This window comes from Hipposideros armiger, unplaced genomic scaffold, assembly GCF_001890085.2.
Source record: "Hipposideros armiger isolate ML-2016 unplaced genomic scaffold, ASM189008v1 scaffold_365, whole genome shotgun sequence".
Lineage (NCBI taxonomy): Eukaryota > Metazoa > Chordata > Mammalia > Chiroptera > Hipposideridae > Hipposideros > Hipposideros armiger.
In genome coordinates, this window is record NW_017731715.1 from 1,619,806 (window position 1) to 1,635,652 (window position 15,847).

The 15,847-nt window shown below is 40.3% G+C and overlaps 1 protein-coding gene across 1 annotated transcript in view; it reads right to left on the reverse strand.

Annotated features, from left to right (window-relative positions):
- Positions 1–2,099: 2,099 nt before the first annotated feature.
- Positions 2,100–15,847, reverse strand: part of LOC109393134 (neurabin-1-like) — a 134,143-nt gene continuing 120,395 nt past the window's right edge. Inside the window, exons 16-20 of the mRNA XM_019662074.1 lie at positions 14,041–14,239; positions 11,901–12,020; positions 10,992–11,015; positions 9,784–9,966; positions 2,100–8,267 (exon numbers count right to left, since the gene is read on the reverse strand). Of these exons, the coding sequence (XP_019517619.1) occupies positions 8,067–8,267; positions 9,784–9,966; positions 10,992–11,015; positions 11,901–12,020; positions 14,041–14,239 (727 nt within the window). The 3' untranslated portion in view covers positions 2,100–8,066. The remainder of the gene's footprint in view (positions 8,268–9,783; positions 9,967–10,991; positions 11,016–11,900; positions 12,021–14,040; positions 14,240–15,847) is intronic.

The following is a 15,847-nucleotide window of genomic DNA, read 5'->3' on the forward strand; positions in this document are numbered from 1 at the left end:
TGGCTAAAATGGTCATGTCCATTGTCAGGTATCAAATAATGTTAACTGCATGTGACCCACAAGGTACCTTCCCTAAGACACGATGAGTTCCCTGAGTGCATGTTATTGCTGCCTTGCTGTCTTGTTCAGAAACCAGGAGAGCAGGATGGCCTCACCCGTCACCAGAACACCAGCAGTCACTCAGGCACTCGAGTTCTCATGCCAGAAAATGCGATGTGCACTCAAGCTACCCCTCAACTCCACGCATGTCTCCTTAAGCAAAGCCATTCCATACACTGCACAGTCAGCCTTATTTACGTTTCCCCTTATGTACTGACTTGGTCAGTAAATATAAACTTAAATACCACAATTCTCCTTTTACTCTTATGTGATTCTCCTCTAGCAAATAGCATGCAAAAAAAAATCTTAAAATTCTTGGGAGTGTTGTCACACCTGAAAATTATGAATGTCTGTTATCTCAGCACACTTTGTACATTTTCGTTTCTTTGACTTGGTAAAATGAAGAAGTTGGTTAACATCAATGACTGGATACAGACTAAAGCCCAACACAAATTCAGGGAAAGCTAAGTGCCCCCAAAGACAATATTGCTGAGCTGGCGGTGGTGGAGGTACTTTTTCTATTCTAACTTGCTGTGGAGGCTAAGAAGAAAACAAGAGCAAAGTAAACAAACAAAAACCAGAAATGGTTACCAATCTTTGGCTCTCTTCTGAGGGATGGGACTCAGAAGAAAAGATGACTTTATCATTTTCTTATAAAAGCCATATGAAAAGTTTACCTATCTTCATTTATTTGTGTGTCTGCTCTGAAGGTATGGCTTCCCAGCTGGCTTATCTCTTTGGGATGTTCAGGCAGTCACATTAGAAACAAAGTTTTTCTAAGGTGCTTACCATGACGATGGTCTGGCATTTGGGGAAAAATGTTTTGCTGCTAATTTGAAAATTGCTGATTTTAAGACCACTGAGTTAAAGTAATAAACAGGAACATTTTGTCTGGATGGAAAAACACTTTCCTCACATCAGAATAAGAGTTATTTTTTAGTAACGATTTCAGGGGGCATGATGTATTATTGTGCCCTATGAATTCTCAATTACTTAGTGATGCTGTTCACAGCTCTTGAAGTTGGATTCTCTGAAATACTGTTTTGAAACTATCAATGGCTGTGGTGCTTAGGTTGAAAAAACCCACAAAATACCCACACATTTCCTTTAAAAAGAAATCACTTGATATATCAATAAAATGACCATACTGTTCTATTGTTCTTGAAATAAGCAAACTCTGCACACCATCCCCCCAGAGACATAGCTTACACTCAAAATCATTCAAAGGGACACATGCTTCTTCTTGGTCAGGAATTTCTTAACATACTCCAAGGAAGATTAAACAGCTTAATTCATTTATTCTGTGATGCTCAGAGCTAAATTTTATGCATTGCGAAAGGTTTAGTCACAGATAAATTATGGCGCGTGTGTGTGTGTGTGTGGGGGGGTGTGTCTGAGAGAGAGAGAGAGAGAGAGAGAGAGAGAGAGAGAGAGAGAGAGAGAGAGAGAGAGAGGGAGAGGGAGGGATTAACATCCCTCATTTGTTATATTCAGTCTTCTGAACATTTAAGGTTTTAGAAATAAAATTGTTGAAAGGAACCCCATACTATGGGATGGCCTGACTCTTAGCTTGTCCCATGCTGTGTGAGGCCCACTGCCAAATGGATTTGTCACAGACCTCGGGAAGAGGCTGATAGGTATCAGACACTGTGATGACGCTGTGATGGGAACAGAAAGACGGGTGAGAGAGCTTCTGGTGGAAGCTTGGGTCTTTTAACTTTATGCCCAGTTCCATAATTGTGCTTTCAAATGTAATTCTAGCTGCCAATTTACACTTTACCAGGGCTAAAACTTATTTTTAGTTTCATTTCCATGGAAAATGTGCACTTTGCTCTTGATTGATAGATATATTTTGACAGTTAATACAGGTTTATCCAGTCAAGGCTTGTTTTAGTTGAAGGTGAAAATGGAAGAGGAAAAAAAATTACTCCAACAGATTTTAGTATTTCTCTTTTTATTGCATTCGTTGTCTAACAACAATAATACTCATTGGCAAGAAATTTATTTACACTAACAAATTAAATTTAATCACAGGTTATTTTTAGATTGGTCAGAAAACAAAGAATATTTTGCTTTGAATGCCTCTGAAAACCAAAGAGTAAGAAATGTCATTTGAGATGGAACAATCTAGAGAAATACATATTAACCAAGCACAAGAGAACAATTCAGACGTGGCACTATTGTCTCTTCCATGCAAAGGATCAGACACCAAAATGTACAAATCAAAAGTTTCAGGTAACATGCTATCCATATCTATTGGACTTAAAATTATTTTCAAACAACTTTTTTCCTTTATATAAAGAAAGAAGAAAATAAATCAACTTCTTACAATGGAACAGAATTCATTCTCTCTTTTTTTTCATTTTCCAGCTGGTCAGTTTTTGTTAGTGATGTGTAGCAGGTGTACCAGTGGGTTAATTGCGACACCATTAAAAAATACAAAAGCAGTAGTGATGACCATAAATAATATTAAGGAAAATACATACATAAATATTTAAGGGATTTCACTAAGCACTAACTAAATCTGATGTTGTTGGGAGGTGTCATCTAGCTGGACAGTCTCTTAATTCCCACCTTTTAAGGTAATTTAGCTATTGTTGGCCAATTGTTCTTTCATGGATGAAAGATTAAATCCTTAACAGAAAATGACATGGGTGTGTGCATAAAATAGCTGAGAGAAATAGAAGTGTACACCTTCCAACAACATATTCCCACTCATATCCACTTGGGTCATATTTGGCAATGACCTTACCATTCCATCACTATGCAAAAGGAGAAAATAAATGGTCATGTGATGGCTAGCTGCCATCAGAGAGCCAGTAGTTAGTGACTTATGCATCACAACTACCAAATATGTCATATTAGAGCATGAGCGAATACACAACAACACACAGTGCAATGTTTAGCCAAGGAAACTGCAGTCTGCAGTTCGAAATGTCCAAAGCTGCATAAATATCTGAGTTACAACTCAGCAATGTGCAATTTTGACATCAAAGCATTAACCAAACATTTGAGGAAATTTTATCTTACTAAAATACCAAGTTTCTAATAAATCAATTTTACCAAAATATATAAACATGTAGAAGGATAAGTGCATTTAGTAGAAGAAATACATTAAAAAAAATCTCTCCAAATCTTATGAGCCATTCAATGTCTACACAACACAAAATGTGGCGAGAAGGCTATGATTACTGCTTCGGTCCTGACATTACCAAGTTCCACATACGATATCTACTTCTTTATGCCATGTCATTGCGGTGTGTGTGTGTGCACGTAAGGTGGGAGATATAGTCACACACAGGTGTTCTGTATATCTACACAAGTGGCATGCACAGTATTGAGAAGTTGCCTCTTATTCTCTTATTTCCTTACCTCTCATTCATTCTCGAATCCCTAGCAGTTTGGGGGTTGGGATTAGGGTAGGGCCAAGGATTGGACATCATGTTTCCTTCCTTCCTTACTCTGTAGATCTGGAAGCAGGTCACGTGCTGTGCTCGCTCCACACACTTACACACGTCAGCCTTCAAGTAACCACCATGCCTTCCACACATCCACATGGACACCCATGCTTTCATTTTCCAGGGGGGACTGATTCTGTAGGCTTTCTCTGTGTCCTCTGACCTCTTCATTGGGTCCATTCTATCCTGCTACTGTAAGTTCCTCAAATACTACCTGTGTAGCATATGGTGGTATTTTGTCTCCCCAGTGTTTGGACCAAGACTAAATTTCCTGAGATTTTAAATACCTAAGACAAATATAAATAAAATCTTCCTGCAGACCCAGGCTGTTTTCCAGGAGTGAATCGCTGTAGCACACTGATTTCTTACAACACTGCTTTCTTTAGAAATTGACTTCCCATCTCATCATCATAATGCAAACAATTCTAGTTGGAAATATGAACATTTTAATTCTGGACTTCATCCTTCAATGCTCAGCTTCAGAGCAGTGTACAGGTAGATCCTTCAGTAAAGATAAATTTGAAAAGATATTTAAAAAGACCTGGTCTTTTCTTTTCCATTTTACCTTTTCATTCAGAAAGCACTAAGGACTAAGCATTAAGTAGGTGACATAAACCGTAGGGACCGCTGTCCACCAAAGTGCAATGCCCTTCATCTGCAGCTCTACTGGGACAGTAAATTTAGTCACTCAAATGGAACTTGGTAATTCTTAAATATCTCAGTGCAATGAGGGGGCTACAACACATCCAAAGTGTAGACATTTCTTTTAGAATTGTTGGGACACCTCCCTTTAGAATCTTCTGGAATACTATTGGTAAACACTGGGTTTCCTCTCTTGAGGCTTGGCCTATGTAACCTTTAACACTTACAAATGAGTCAGAATATCTATATAAATACAGATTTTTCATTTACCTTTTAAAATGTAATTGTAAAGCATATGTTAATCCAGATACACAAGAAACCTAGATAAGAATTCTTTGTCTTCAGCACAAACCATAAAGGCTAAGTAAGGTGCTAGACCAAACAACCCCGGACTATTTTTGTAGCCTGGCCTGGGATATCTTAAGATTTCAGGGTGGAGATGACTGCAGGGCAAAAGGCAGTGGCAAGGGTTAATTTGGTTCCTCACTCATCCTCTTGTCATTGTTCCAAACAACATCAAAGGAGCAACAGGTAGTGTTCCCACTGCATGCCCCTTAAAAGCTGAGTTTGGCATCAGCACCTATCATGCTGCAATTGTGAACTGCTGTGGGTTAAAACGCTTACATGATGTTGAGGGTGTGAAACCCATGTCAACCCCAGCTAAAGGAGGGCGGTATAGAAAAGCTTTATTGTCATGAAACTTAAGGTAGACTTCATCAGTGTGTTAGAATGGGCAAAATTAGGTTTCTGCTTCAACGTATCACTCTGAAGTGACTTCTAATTCAAGCAAAAACAAAAACAAAAAATATTAGAAAACTATTACATAAACGGTGAGTTCTTTTACAGAAGATAGTCTTCACGAGCGTAATTCTGTGATAGAACTAAAGTCCTTTCATGGAAAGCCCTGCCCCAGATATTTGCTCACACACCGCTCTCTGTCTGCAGCTGGGCCTCACCACACACATCCCCTGCCCCCAAAGCATTACCTAAACCCCAAACACTTTTGGTGATTGTTAAGAGTCACACAGAGCTGTCGTTTTTAGGGAATATAGTTCATACTAACTAGATATTCCCTTTTTGTTCCTTTTTTGATGACTAAAAAAAACCTACAAAGTCTTTAAGGTTCACGAAGCAACAATCGTGTTAAGTTGCATGGACACTGAAAACCATGGGCATTGAAGGAGGAACTGTGTGCGACACTGGGTCCTCGGTTAGGCATCATGCACTAGAGTTGGCTAAAAAAATAACAGGAAGCAAAGTGCTCACAAGATCCGAAGTCCTTCACTTCATTTTCATACCCTTTGACCAGTCTACCTTGTATCCTTTGTCGGACAATCAAATCAAGTGCCTCTTATAATTTCAGCAGTTTTAAGTAGTAGTATTAAAAATAACTCACTAACATCTAAAATTACTATATTTAACTTAAAAAAATCAAATTGTCATAATACAAACTAAATGATTCGAGGAATCACAATTTGATTACTAATTATTGTCAGTCAGTCATCGACCTAAACATTGGAAGCATACAAATAAATTTAAAACAAAGGACAATACTTCTAAGACATTTAAGAAAATGCAATATAATAGATCATAAATTATGTGCAGAGACACAGACTTACAGACATTCCCAGTATAGTATATACATCCATTTTCAAATATTACCGAAGTGTAAACATAACTTAAGATAATCATCCTTCTATTTCCACTCTTAAAATGAATACAGTGAAACTTCCAGTGTGATCCAGGTCACCTTTTTTCAAAGATAAGTAAAAATTTACAATAAGCTAGCACTAGTATTACCAGATTTTAACTAATTTAGTCTTTCGCATTAGAAAAGATTTGCTGGATTTTGTAGTTCATTAATAGTGGTTCCTTGTTTCTCATGATATTAATAATTAGCAAAGCACCACACATTTCAAAATATTAATAGAGTTTCCAGTATGGCAGTTTCATTATCATACCCCAAATGAAGATAAGACAGGGAAACATACATAGTGACTTTGATAACTGTAAAGCACAATGTTACTTTCGGATGGCGTTTCTGAGGATTGGTGACAAAAGAACCGAAGCTTAACAGACAATACTCTGTCACTGAAAAGGAAACAGGCCTTAGGGAAAGAACAGAATCATAAATATCTAGTTTGGACAATTCCAGATTTTGGATATTCAGACAAGCAAAAATATTAAAATCACAATGCTCTCAAGAGAGATAAAGCTATACGGACAGGAGCCCCTTTACATTGTGTGTTACCTCCAAATGCCTCCCCACCAAGCTCTGCGTATATAATATTTCCAGTGGAAGAGAGGGACCCAGACACACCCCATGTAGTAAAGGAAGTAAAATACTTGTCCAAGAATTTGTCTGACCTCAACTTTTATTGTAAACCTCGTCCCTTGGAAAGTGGGTGACCTCATTTTTAGAGCTAACGCAGCAAAGAGAACCAGATACATGAGCATAAAAAGCAAAACAACAACAAAGAAAACAACCCATCAATTGAAATTTCTCAAGATGAGTTCATTTTCTCCTCCTCAGCCCCAGTCTCCTGCACTTGGATTAGTTTGATGAAATACTGAAATCCTTTAATACTGGCTTTCAAATATGCGTAACTGCCTCCACTGAAGACTGTATCCTACGCTTTCTTAAACTTTAAGTGTAAAGTGGAAATCTCTAAAGAATGGAAGAGAATGGCTCAGAAAAACCATTCAAAGCATCTCTAAAATGTAACTGACAGCTCACCTTTATGGGAACATTCTGTGTGCTCAATAAAATTGCTTCTCTGGTTGAATGTTACTCAAATTTAAATTTTTTCGAACTGGTATTTCTGTTTTTCTTAAAAGTACATTTGTTGAAACACTAACTGAGCCCACTTGGGAAATCTTGAGTAGAAAATATGCGACAAGTTCCTGACTGTGTCACAGTCGGGCTGAAGACTAGCCGGAATGTTCCCCAGGAGAGGAAACCTGAAAATGTTGGCTTCCTCAAAAATCAATTTCCTGTTCAATTTGTTGGGGTAAAAAGGAATTGCGTTGTGTGTGCCAAGGTTGCTGAAAATACTGAACACGCAGCGGTAGCAAAGTAAACAACAGATCCCACTGTCCCATGGCTGCATTAACATCTGAGTTTTTTCTTTGTTTGGCTAAATCTGGAGGAAATGTTACCCTCAGAACCCCAAGGTAATACCCACATCCACATTCTTAAGGCTTTTGCTTCCTTCTGGGGTTAACAAATAACGATAATTCTTTTCTCTCTTTCAGGCGCCCAGCAAGCAGAGCAATGGGCGTGCCTGTCGCCACGGTAGGTGGTTATGTGGCAGAGAGCCCATGTTTCCACCGTGGGGCTGTCTCATGGTCCAGGCACAGAAATGAGGGGGGACTTTTCCCACAGGCTGGCATAGGTGCTGCAGCCCAGACCCCACGGCAGAGTGGTGCTCTCGGCCATGAAGCTACAAGCCACTGACCAGTGTCAGGCTCCCCTACTGGACATTCATGGCCCTCCATTACCACCAGGGTATGTCATGCGCTTGTCAGGCAGGGTCACGCTGCTTCTCTCAGTGACACAACCCACCCAGCACAACACAAGCTGTTGCTAAGTAAGAGAAGAGAGAAACACAGCGACTTGGCATCGCTCACAAATGAGCTCCTTGGTTTGTTTAAGAAACTAAAGGTGGCTTGGGATTATTTCAGCAGGTTAAAATTAAGAGTGTATTCTATTATTGCAGAAAACGCACTTATTCAACACACAGTTCCCCAATCTGCCTAGAGCACATTACCCCTGTCATCAGTGTCTTCATCCTCCAGAGGAGAGCGGGGCAAGGAGAGGTGGCGATGTCTCTTGGTGCACCCCCACCCTCCGGGAGAGGGAGTGTGCTATGGCTCGCCGGCACCCTCTGTCATCTTTTCCGTCTTTTTACACTTCCTTTGCATTTGTTCTTGTTCCTTCCTCCGTAGCTTTTCTCTTTGTTTTTCCATTTTCTCCTGAGCCTTCCGAGCCTTCTCTAGAGACGCCTTCATTTCCTTGAGTTTTTTTTTGACGACTGCTCGGTCCTGGGATGAAGCCATTCCAAGAGCCTAAGAAGGGAACATAAACTGAATTTGAAAACCAATGGCCTCTCTGCTTATGATGAGGTTGGCGTCACAATATGTTCAAACTCAAAAACTAATTTAATCCTGTCATCTGCCGATGGGCATTTCAGTTGTTTCCAAGTCTTGGCTACTGTGAATAGCGTAGTGGATATATACGATGTCAGAGGGGCAACAGATCGGGGGAGAGGGGTTATCACTTTGTGAGGGGTGAAATGTCTAACTATGACATTGTTTTGTACACCTGAAACAAATAAAAAAATTAAAATTAAAAATTAAAAAAAACTAAACATAACTGAAGTAAAAACTGAGGAAGAGCTGATTATATCTGCCAGCAATCTACCGACTGGGGGAACTACGCTTTATTTGTTCTTTTGTTCTGTGACATCCCCAGCACAGTACACCCTGAAGCTCGTTTAGGAAATGCCTCCCAAATTGGTAATTGATGGATGAATGAATGAAAAGAAGGGCACAATTCCGCTTCTCCAACCTTTAGGCTGTAGACATTTACAGGGCAAAAGTATTGCTAAACTCATCAATATTTTCAAAAGATAGGCATGGAGGACCCCTGCTGCCTCTAAGAAGGGCAAGAAGCAACGGCATGGCTTCCTTGCTGCCAATGCATGCATTTAGAAAATGAGGACCAGAAACGTCTCTGGGACCAGGATGCTCATGGCAGCACGGCCAGCCACTCTCTCCCTTAGGCAGACCTATACAAGAAGCTTGATTATAATGAGGTTGCTCAATGGGCTTGGGATGCAAAACAAGGGGAGTTGGTACTTCACATGTTTCATGACCTTCAGAATCAACAGCGGGATGCATCCATCTCCCCAACAGGGACGGCTTTGTCAATGGGGCCTTCATATTCACAGGCTATTGACTGATCTCTAACCTTTTCAAGACTTGTCAAGACCTTCGCATCTGCCCGTCAGCCCAGCAGGGGGCTGAAGTTGGGGGTGGGGAGCTGGCTGTAAGCTCCTTTTGCCCTCCTTCCACAGGGATGGGTGCCACCTCAGTTTCTAAAACAGATGGACTGGATGGATGAAAATGAGAGTGTGATGAAGTGGGAGGCAGGCATGGCCTGCACATATTTGGGGGAAGAAAGTTCTGGGGAAAACATCATTCCAGTTTTGGAGAGGTATGCAGGGAAGAGTGGGAATGGAGGAGAAATGACTAAAGAAGATACATGGGATTTGGGTTTTAACTCTAATGTAATTGAAGAGTCCACACTGGCTACTATTAAAACTCATAGTACACAGGAATTAAGTTGAGTTAATACATGGACCATGTGTGAGCCTCTAGTTCTCCTACCCAGGAGAGCTATTTAAACCCCTAATGACTTTCCAAAACTTCACTGGGAAATAACTCAACGTCCTTTTTGCTAATCATGGATGAGAATTACTTCTCAGATATGCAGAAAGCTCTGATCTGATGAAAACATGGTTGGTGTTACAAGCAATACAAATTATACCTGAAAACCTAACACAGACATAGGATTCTTTACCTTGAGTTTATTTCCATCCAGCTGCAGAAGTTGCTCTCCAGTGATGTTTTGGGCACTGAATTCAGGTACATACTGCTCCAGATTCAGGCTCATCAGCCAGTGAGAGACCTGTTGCACACTCCACTCGGGAACCGCCCGATTCTGACACTGGCTGTGTTTGGGGGACTGTCCGTCATCAAGGATCTGAGGTGGGAATGTTACGCAGTGTTGTTAAAGGACTGAAAAGCAATGGCTCAGCATGGCATATTACAGTGTCAAAAGGAATTTCTTGCCTACTAGAGCCATATTTATTAACGAAACTAATGGTTGTAGTGTGTGTAACACACATACGCAGTTAATATCTACATGTTTTTAGGTACTCAGAAATTTAAAAATCCCCCCCAAAAAACAGCATTATTAATGTAGGTAGCTTGATTTTGAAAAATACACTCTAATATTGCAAGCTTTTACATTAAAACACTTTGGAGAGATTATCAGATGCAGCAGACAAATGTTTCATTCATCTCTATATGCAATGCATCACTCTGCATTTATCCTCTGATAAGACATTGGAGATATGTAAAAACACATTTAAAAATATTGAGATAGCTTTCATTTAGAAGAGAGTATTAAGCCCTCAGGCATTCTTAGGGGAAATTTCACAGCCATTATTTCATTTGTGCAGCAAGCAAGCCTATGAGGACTGTACAGGGAGTATCCACAATTACTTTTAATAAATGAGGAAACAGAGGCTCAGAAAGTCTACAAATCTGTGCAATGCAGAGTATTACTTTTCACAGTGCACAGGGCAGGCTGGTTCCTAGAACCGCTAAGGTAAGAGGAGATGAAGGCAATGACAGATAGTTCTGGGAGGAGAGGCAGAAGCCACCTCAGTGACCCGCTGGGGAACACTCAGAGGGGATGGGAAAGCTGAGATGAAGACGAAGGAGGTGGAACGCAGTGGACCATGTCACGTAATGGTGATGGGGGATGCACTGCGGGACTCTGCGGGATTCAGGCGGAATCTGGAGATCCTCTGGACCCGGGAATATCTTTTAAACTGAATGACATACAGACAAGGGCAGAGTGTGAAACTACTTAACACAAGGACCTCCTCCACTACCGAGGAAAGTGTTCTTGTATTGTTTGATTTTTAAATCATCTACCAAGAGAGAAAAGGTTCAAACAATATCAAATAAGCCACCACGCACAGCCCACTGATAGCTCACCTCGTCATCTATCATATCCAGGCTCTGAGTGAGGGAGCAACAAAGGAATCAAAAAGAAAAGTGTTATAGAAACAGGAGACACAACATCTACGGTACAAAGTTTGAATAAAATTAAAATCGTGCCAAGCCTGAAGATATGGGCAGAAACATTTAAGAGAAAAAAAAAAGAAGTTTACAAAGGAAAAATCATGTTAGAAAGAAATAACTAAGAACGAATATTTGGAGCAAAAAAATATCTTTACTTACAGTGCCCCCCCCCTCCCACCCACCCCAAATGCTAGCATTTCTTTCCTCTACTTATCTCTTGGGGCACTAAGTTAATTACTAATGTAATTTCCTGCCTCTCTTGTGCACATTTATCTCCTGGGAACTCTTAGCAATGCTATTTTGGCCCTGGCTTCTAAATTAGTGATTCTTACCCAGTTATCCTTCCTTATTGGAACCCTACCTCTCCCCTCTCCTCCACTGTGATTCTCAACCAGGGGCCTCACTCAACTCAGAGGGAATATTAGAATCTTAGGGTAGGGGTGAGGGTGGGGAAGGTGAGGGAGGAAGGGAACGGGGTCTGGAAACTCTATGTCATTTCTCAGCTGTCTTCTATGTTTGCTCTCCAGTCCCCAGCCTCCCACCCCCATAGCTCTGTTGAGAGTCACCTCGTTTAAATCAGATAAAGTCCAAGTATATAGTAAGAGAGGTCCCTTGACATTTTAAAGGGGCTCAGAAATAACACTTTGCTTTCATGTTGTGACAGAGAAGGAGAGAAATCACGATGATTTAATATCAAATATAAAACTGTGGTCCCGAAGATCTCCATGCAAAATCTACCTTAAAAACACTTTCCAGCTGCTAGTTCACGGGTAACATGGATGTTTGAGAAAGAGGTTCTATGGTAAAGTGCCACGAGCATACCTCATCAGATGACAGCGCCAAGGACTGAGAGAGCCCTGGTGTTTTGGGTTCTGCTCCTAGGCCGCTCAAGTCTGCCGAACTGGTACTACTGGGACTGAAGTCATCATTGAAGGTAAAATTCTGTAACAATAAACAAAGCTCAGTGTTAAATGAGCACCATGAATGAACCATCGGTAGGTGTGTTTGCAAGTTCTAACAAGGTTATTTTTAAGCAATCTTAGAAAAAAATTATTTTTGGCTTGGTGATGACCTTCAGTCAGGCAGTGGTTGAGAACACTGCACCTTTTGTGGTTAATATGGAATTCTGGGTGCTTTCTCCACCGGATGAATGGGTAGGTGCTTTGGAGAAATGATTCTTCAGTCTCTCTTCAAGGGTACCGCATGCATTATCCTCTCCAACTGCTCAGAGGGGTGATATTAATGAATCTATTGTCTTTGACCCTAATCGTGATGAGTTAACAGTGTTAAGTAAAAATACAAGATGGTGTGGAGAGCCTGAGCTATTAGGAACAGATGGCATCCATATGAGAAAGGTAGCTCGCGCACCCCCTGGGAAGCATCGCTTGCTGTTGGCTGCGATAAATACTGTGAGAAATGGCAGATCCTCTCCGGGATGTAACCTTCAAGATGATGAATTCTGAGGGAGGTCACGGCCTGACACTACACTAGTTGTTATATGTTCAAGTACAACTCTCACGTGGTACCAGCCAAGTACCAAAGAGGCTGCTGCACAAACAGGTACACACTCACAAATAATCACTTGGGGATAGGGCAGGTGGGGGGAATTAATAAAACTTCCCCAGAACTTCATTAAAATGGTCAGTGGATAGTAAAGTCAAAAAAATTCACAATGACTACATGGCTGCATTCATGAAAACATTTTAAGCCAAATCTGGAGACCCCCCCCCCAGCATAATATAATGGTACAGTTATTTGAATAACACTGAGATATATCAGATCCAATACTGGAAACGTTTCCAGGCCAAAGTGGTCTATGGCTGTCAAAACTCCTTTTCTAATTCCAGAATGACTGGCTTCCCAGGGGCTCTAAGCATGTGACCAACACCATCTTGTTTCATATTCTACTTCCTTGGAAATGGGACTGTTAGTTTCCCATTAGGTTCCCTTGTATTGGGTTTAGTTGGTTGTTAAGAATAAATACCATGCCAGAGGCTGGAGAGTTCAGCACCAAACAAACTCCAAGGTTTGCTAAATCTTCAGAAAAAGAGACTCAATCAGAACACACACAGTTAGGCTAGTAGAACATTTAAGCTGGAGGGCATTTAACATAGCGCATTACCATTTGATACTGTCAGTGGAGGTATAGCCCCCAACCCTGTCAAAACCCTGTGAGCTGTTGTTTACATTAAAAAAGGAACTAAATTTGAGTAATATTAATCAGACGTTTCTGTTTGAAAAAGAAAAGTGAACACAGATAAAAGGAGACCAAACAACATGTGAAAGTTAGCCACCGTACGTGTTTCAATAAAATGTTAGAGAAGGTTTGCAGCGTCATGCTGGAAACAACCATCATGCATTTAAAACCAAGAAGCATCCATGCACATGATTCCTAATTCCACTAAAGTTAAAGAACCTTCAGGGTAGAGTTACAACAGCAGTTGTTCGACATGGAGGTTTGATTTAAAAGAAGAAATAAGTAAGGGTGCTATGTCAGCAATGGTTTGTTTTAAAGAGTTTCATTTAGATGTACTGAACACATATTCAGTCCCAAATTTATTTGTTTTCCAGTAAATCGTGAAAAGCGCAGTGAAAGTAGTTTTGTAACATAATTTAAAGTGGAATACTTGGTAAACAGATCTATCATACTGTCCCGTGATTCAAATGCATCTTTCCCAGCATGGCTTCACTGTCAAACTGAGATTAAATAGCAATATGTGAAAAGACAGGCATATCAAAGGTTAACACACAATCTAGAATGGAACAGTATTAAAGAAGGTGATGGTTAACTGAGGCTTTCTTTTTCCCCCACACAGAAAATACCATGCATTGTTTATTGCAGTGTTATCACATTGGTTTGTCGGATCCAGAGCATACACACAAGTTGAGAATGCTTTCCAAAGATTGAAGAGAAGGAAGAGATTGGGGGTTTTCTCGTTTGTTTAATCCATGTATTTTCTACCTTGGACCCCTTTTTATCTGAAATTAGAGTTTCAGGAGGAGGCTGGAGGGGACTTGTGGATGAAGGCAGGTTCCTGAAGGAATAGCATCCTTTTCGGCTGTCATTGAACCACGAGAAAGGCATGCAAGGTGAGCGGGGGGAGGCCTGCGCGGCAGAGGATGGCTTCGGTTTCCAGTGTCCCAGCCTGCCTCTGAAGATCCTGTTTCAAGGAAAAAATTGGTGTGTCAGACAAAGAAAGGGCAGATGGGAAACTGACTGAACTTCTGAAGAGACACTGAATATGGTTCGAAGCAACAGTTTGAGAAACTGTTCTACATAACAGCTAAGAGTAAATATTTTGCTCTTTTGACTAGAACACGAATCTTAATTTTTATCTTTTTCTGCATCTAAATGGATGCTGTAACACTGAGCAACATCTTTGTATTGCTATTGCCAGTGTGAATTTTTAGAAATTGTGCCTGGTAAATGTATGCAGATGAATTAAAATCAAGGAGGGGCACAGTCCTTCAGGAACTACTGTGAGGTTAGTGATCACGGCGTTCCCTTTATTCGGGTCACACATCAGTGCCTCACTGCTAGTGACACTTCTTAGCTCATATCCAGCATTCTTTCCTGGCCTCATCTCAACACATGTTCCCAAGAGTCTAAACTTTAGAAAATGATATATTGAAATAACCTGGAAATTTCAGGGCTCAGGATACTTTGAGCGGAACACACACGTTATTGGGTTTTCATCATCATCTTAGTGCCTTTTCATAGAAGCACCAGACCGGAAGTCTTAATAATCTATTTGGAGATCCAGGGTCTATCACCTCCTGAGTACAGCCCTGGGCTTCCTCTCAGCCTCTATTTCCTCATCTGTAAAAGGTGGATATTTTATGTATCTCCTATGGTTAAGAATTAATATGTGTGATTATTAAGAATTAAATAATAGGTGATATAATATATGTGAAAGTGCTTTGAAAACTGTAAATGTATAGGGGTCTATGTTTATTGTTTAACATTGAAAGGATTAAAAAGCATTTGAGAACACAATTGGAAAACAGGTATTCTTAATATCTTCCATATTTATAGTTATGTTTTGGTCAGAGAAAAATAGTCATCATGAGTCGAGGCAGAAATGGGCAGTAGTTCTGTGCATCTGGGAAGACATCACCTTACTATGTCCAAAAGACAATGGATGCAATGCCTATTGTTTGCTAGTGGCTGATGTCATGACAGCAAAGAGATTCCCTTTCAATTAAAAGCGCATCAACACCGTAGTTAGACAGCTTATGTCCCACGTGGACACTGAACTGCCACCTTCTCACATCTCATTTCAAATACTTTGTAACATTTCAAGTTTACATAAATAAATAGTATAGCTCCTAACAATTCATGTTCATTTCTAAAGATGACTCTGAGAATCAAATGGGACAACAAATGTAAAACCATCTTGTAAACTGTAAAGCAGGGTACAAAGGTAAACGGACTGTAAGGATGAAAACTAAAGAGAATGAAGTCTGTGAAGTTTGGGTAGAACACTGAGATCACAGGTTGGGTGAGCAGGAGTGTTGGTCACACTAAGGATTCCAGAAGATCTGATGATTTGAATGGTGTATTTCTTTTTTAAAAAAAGGGGGGGGGGCGGGCGTGGTGGGAGAGGTGGTCCGCAAGGATAATAGAGAAAGACTGACCAGAGATTATCAACCTTCAATTTCATCCTAAAGTTTAAACCAAAAAAAAAAAATAAAAAAATTGTATCCTTAAATCCACCGATTTACTATCAAAAGATGGAGGAGAGGGGTACAATAACTGAACATAAGAA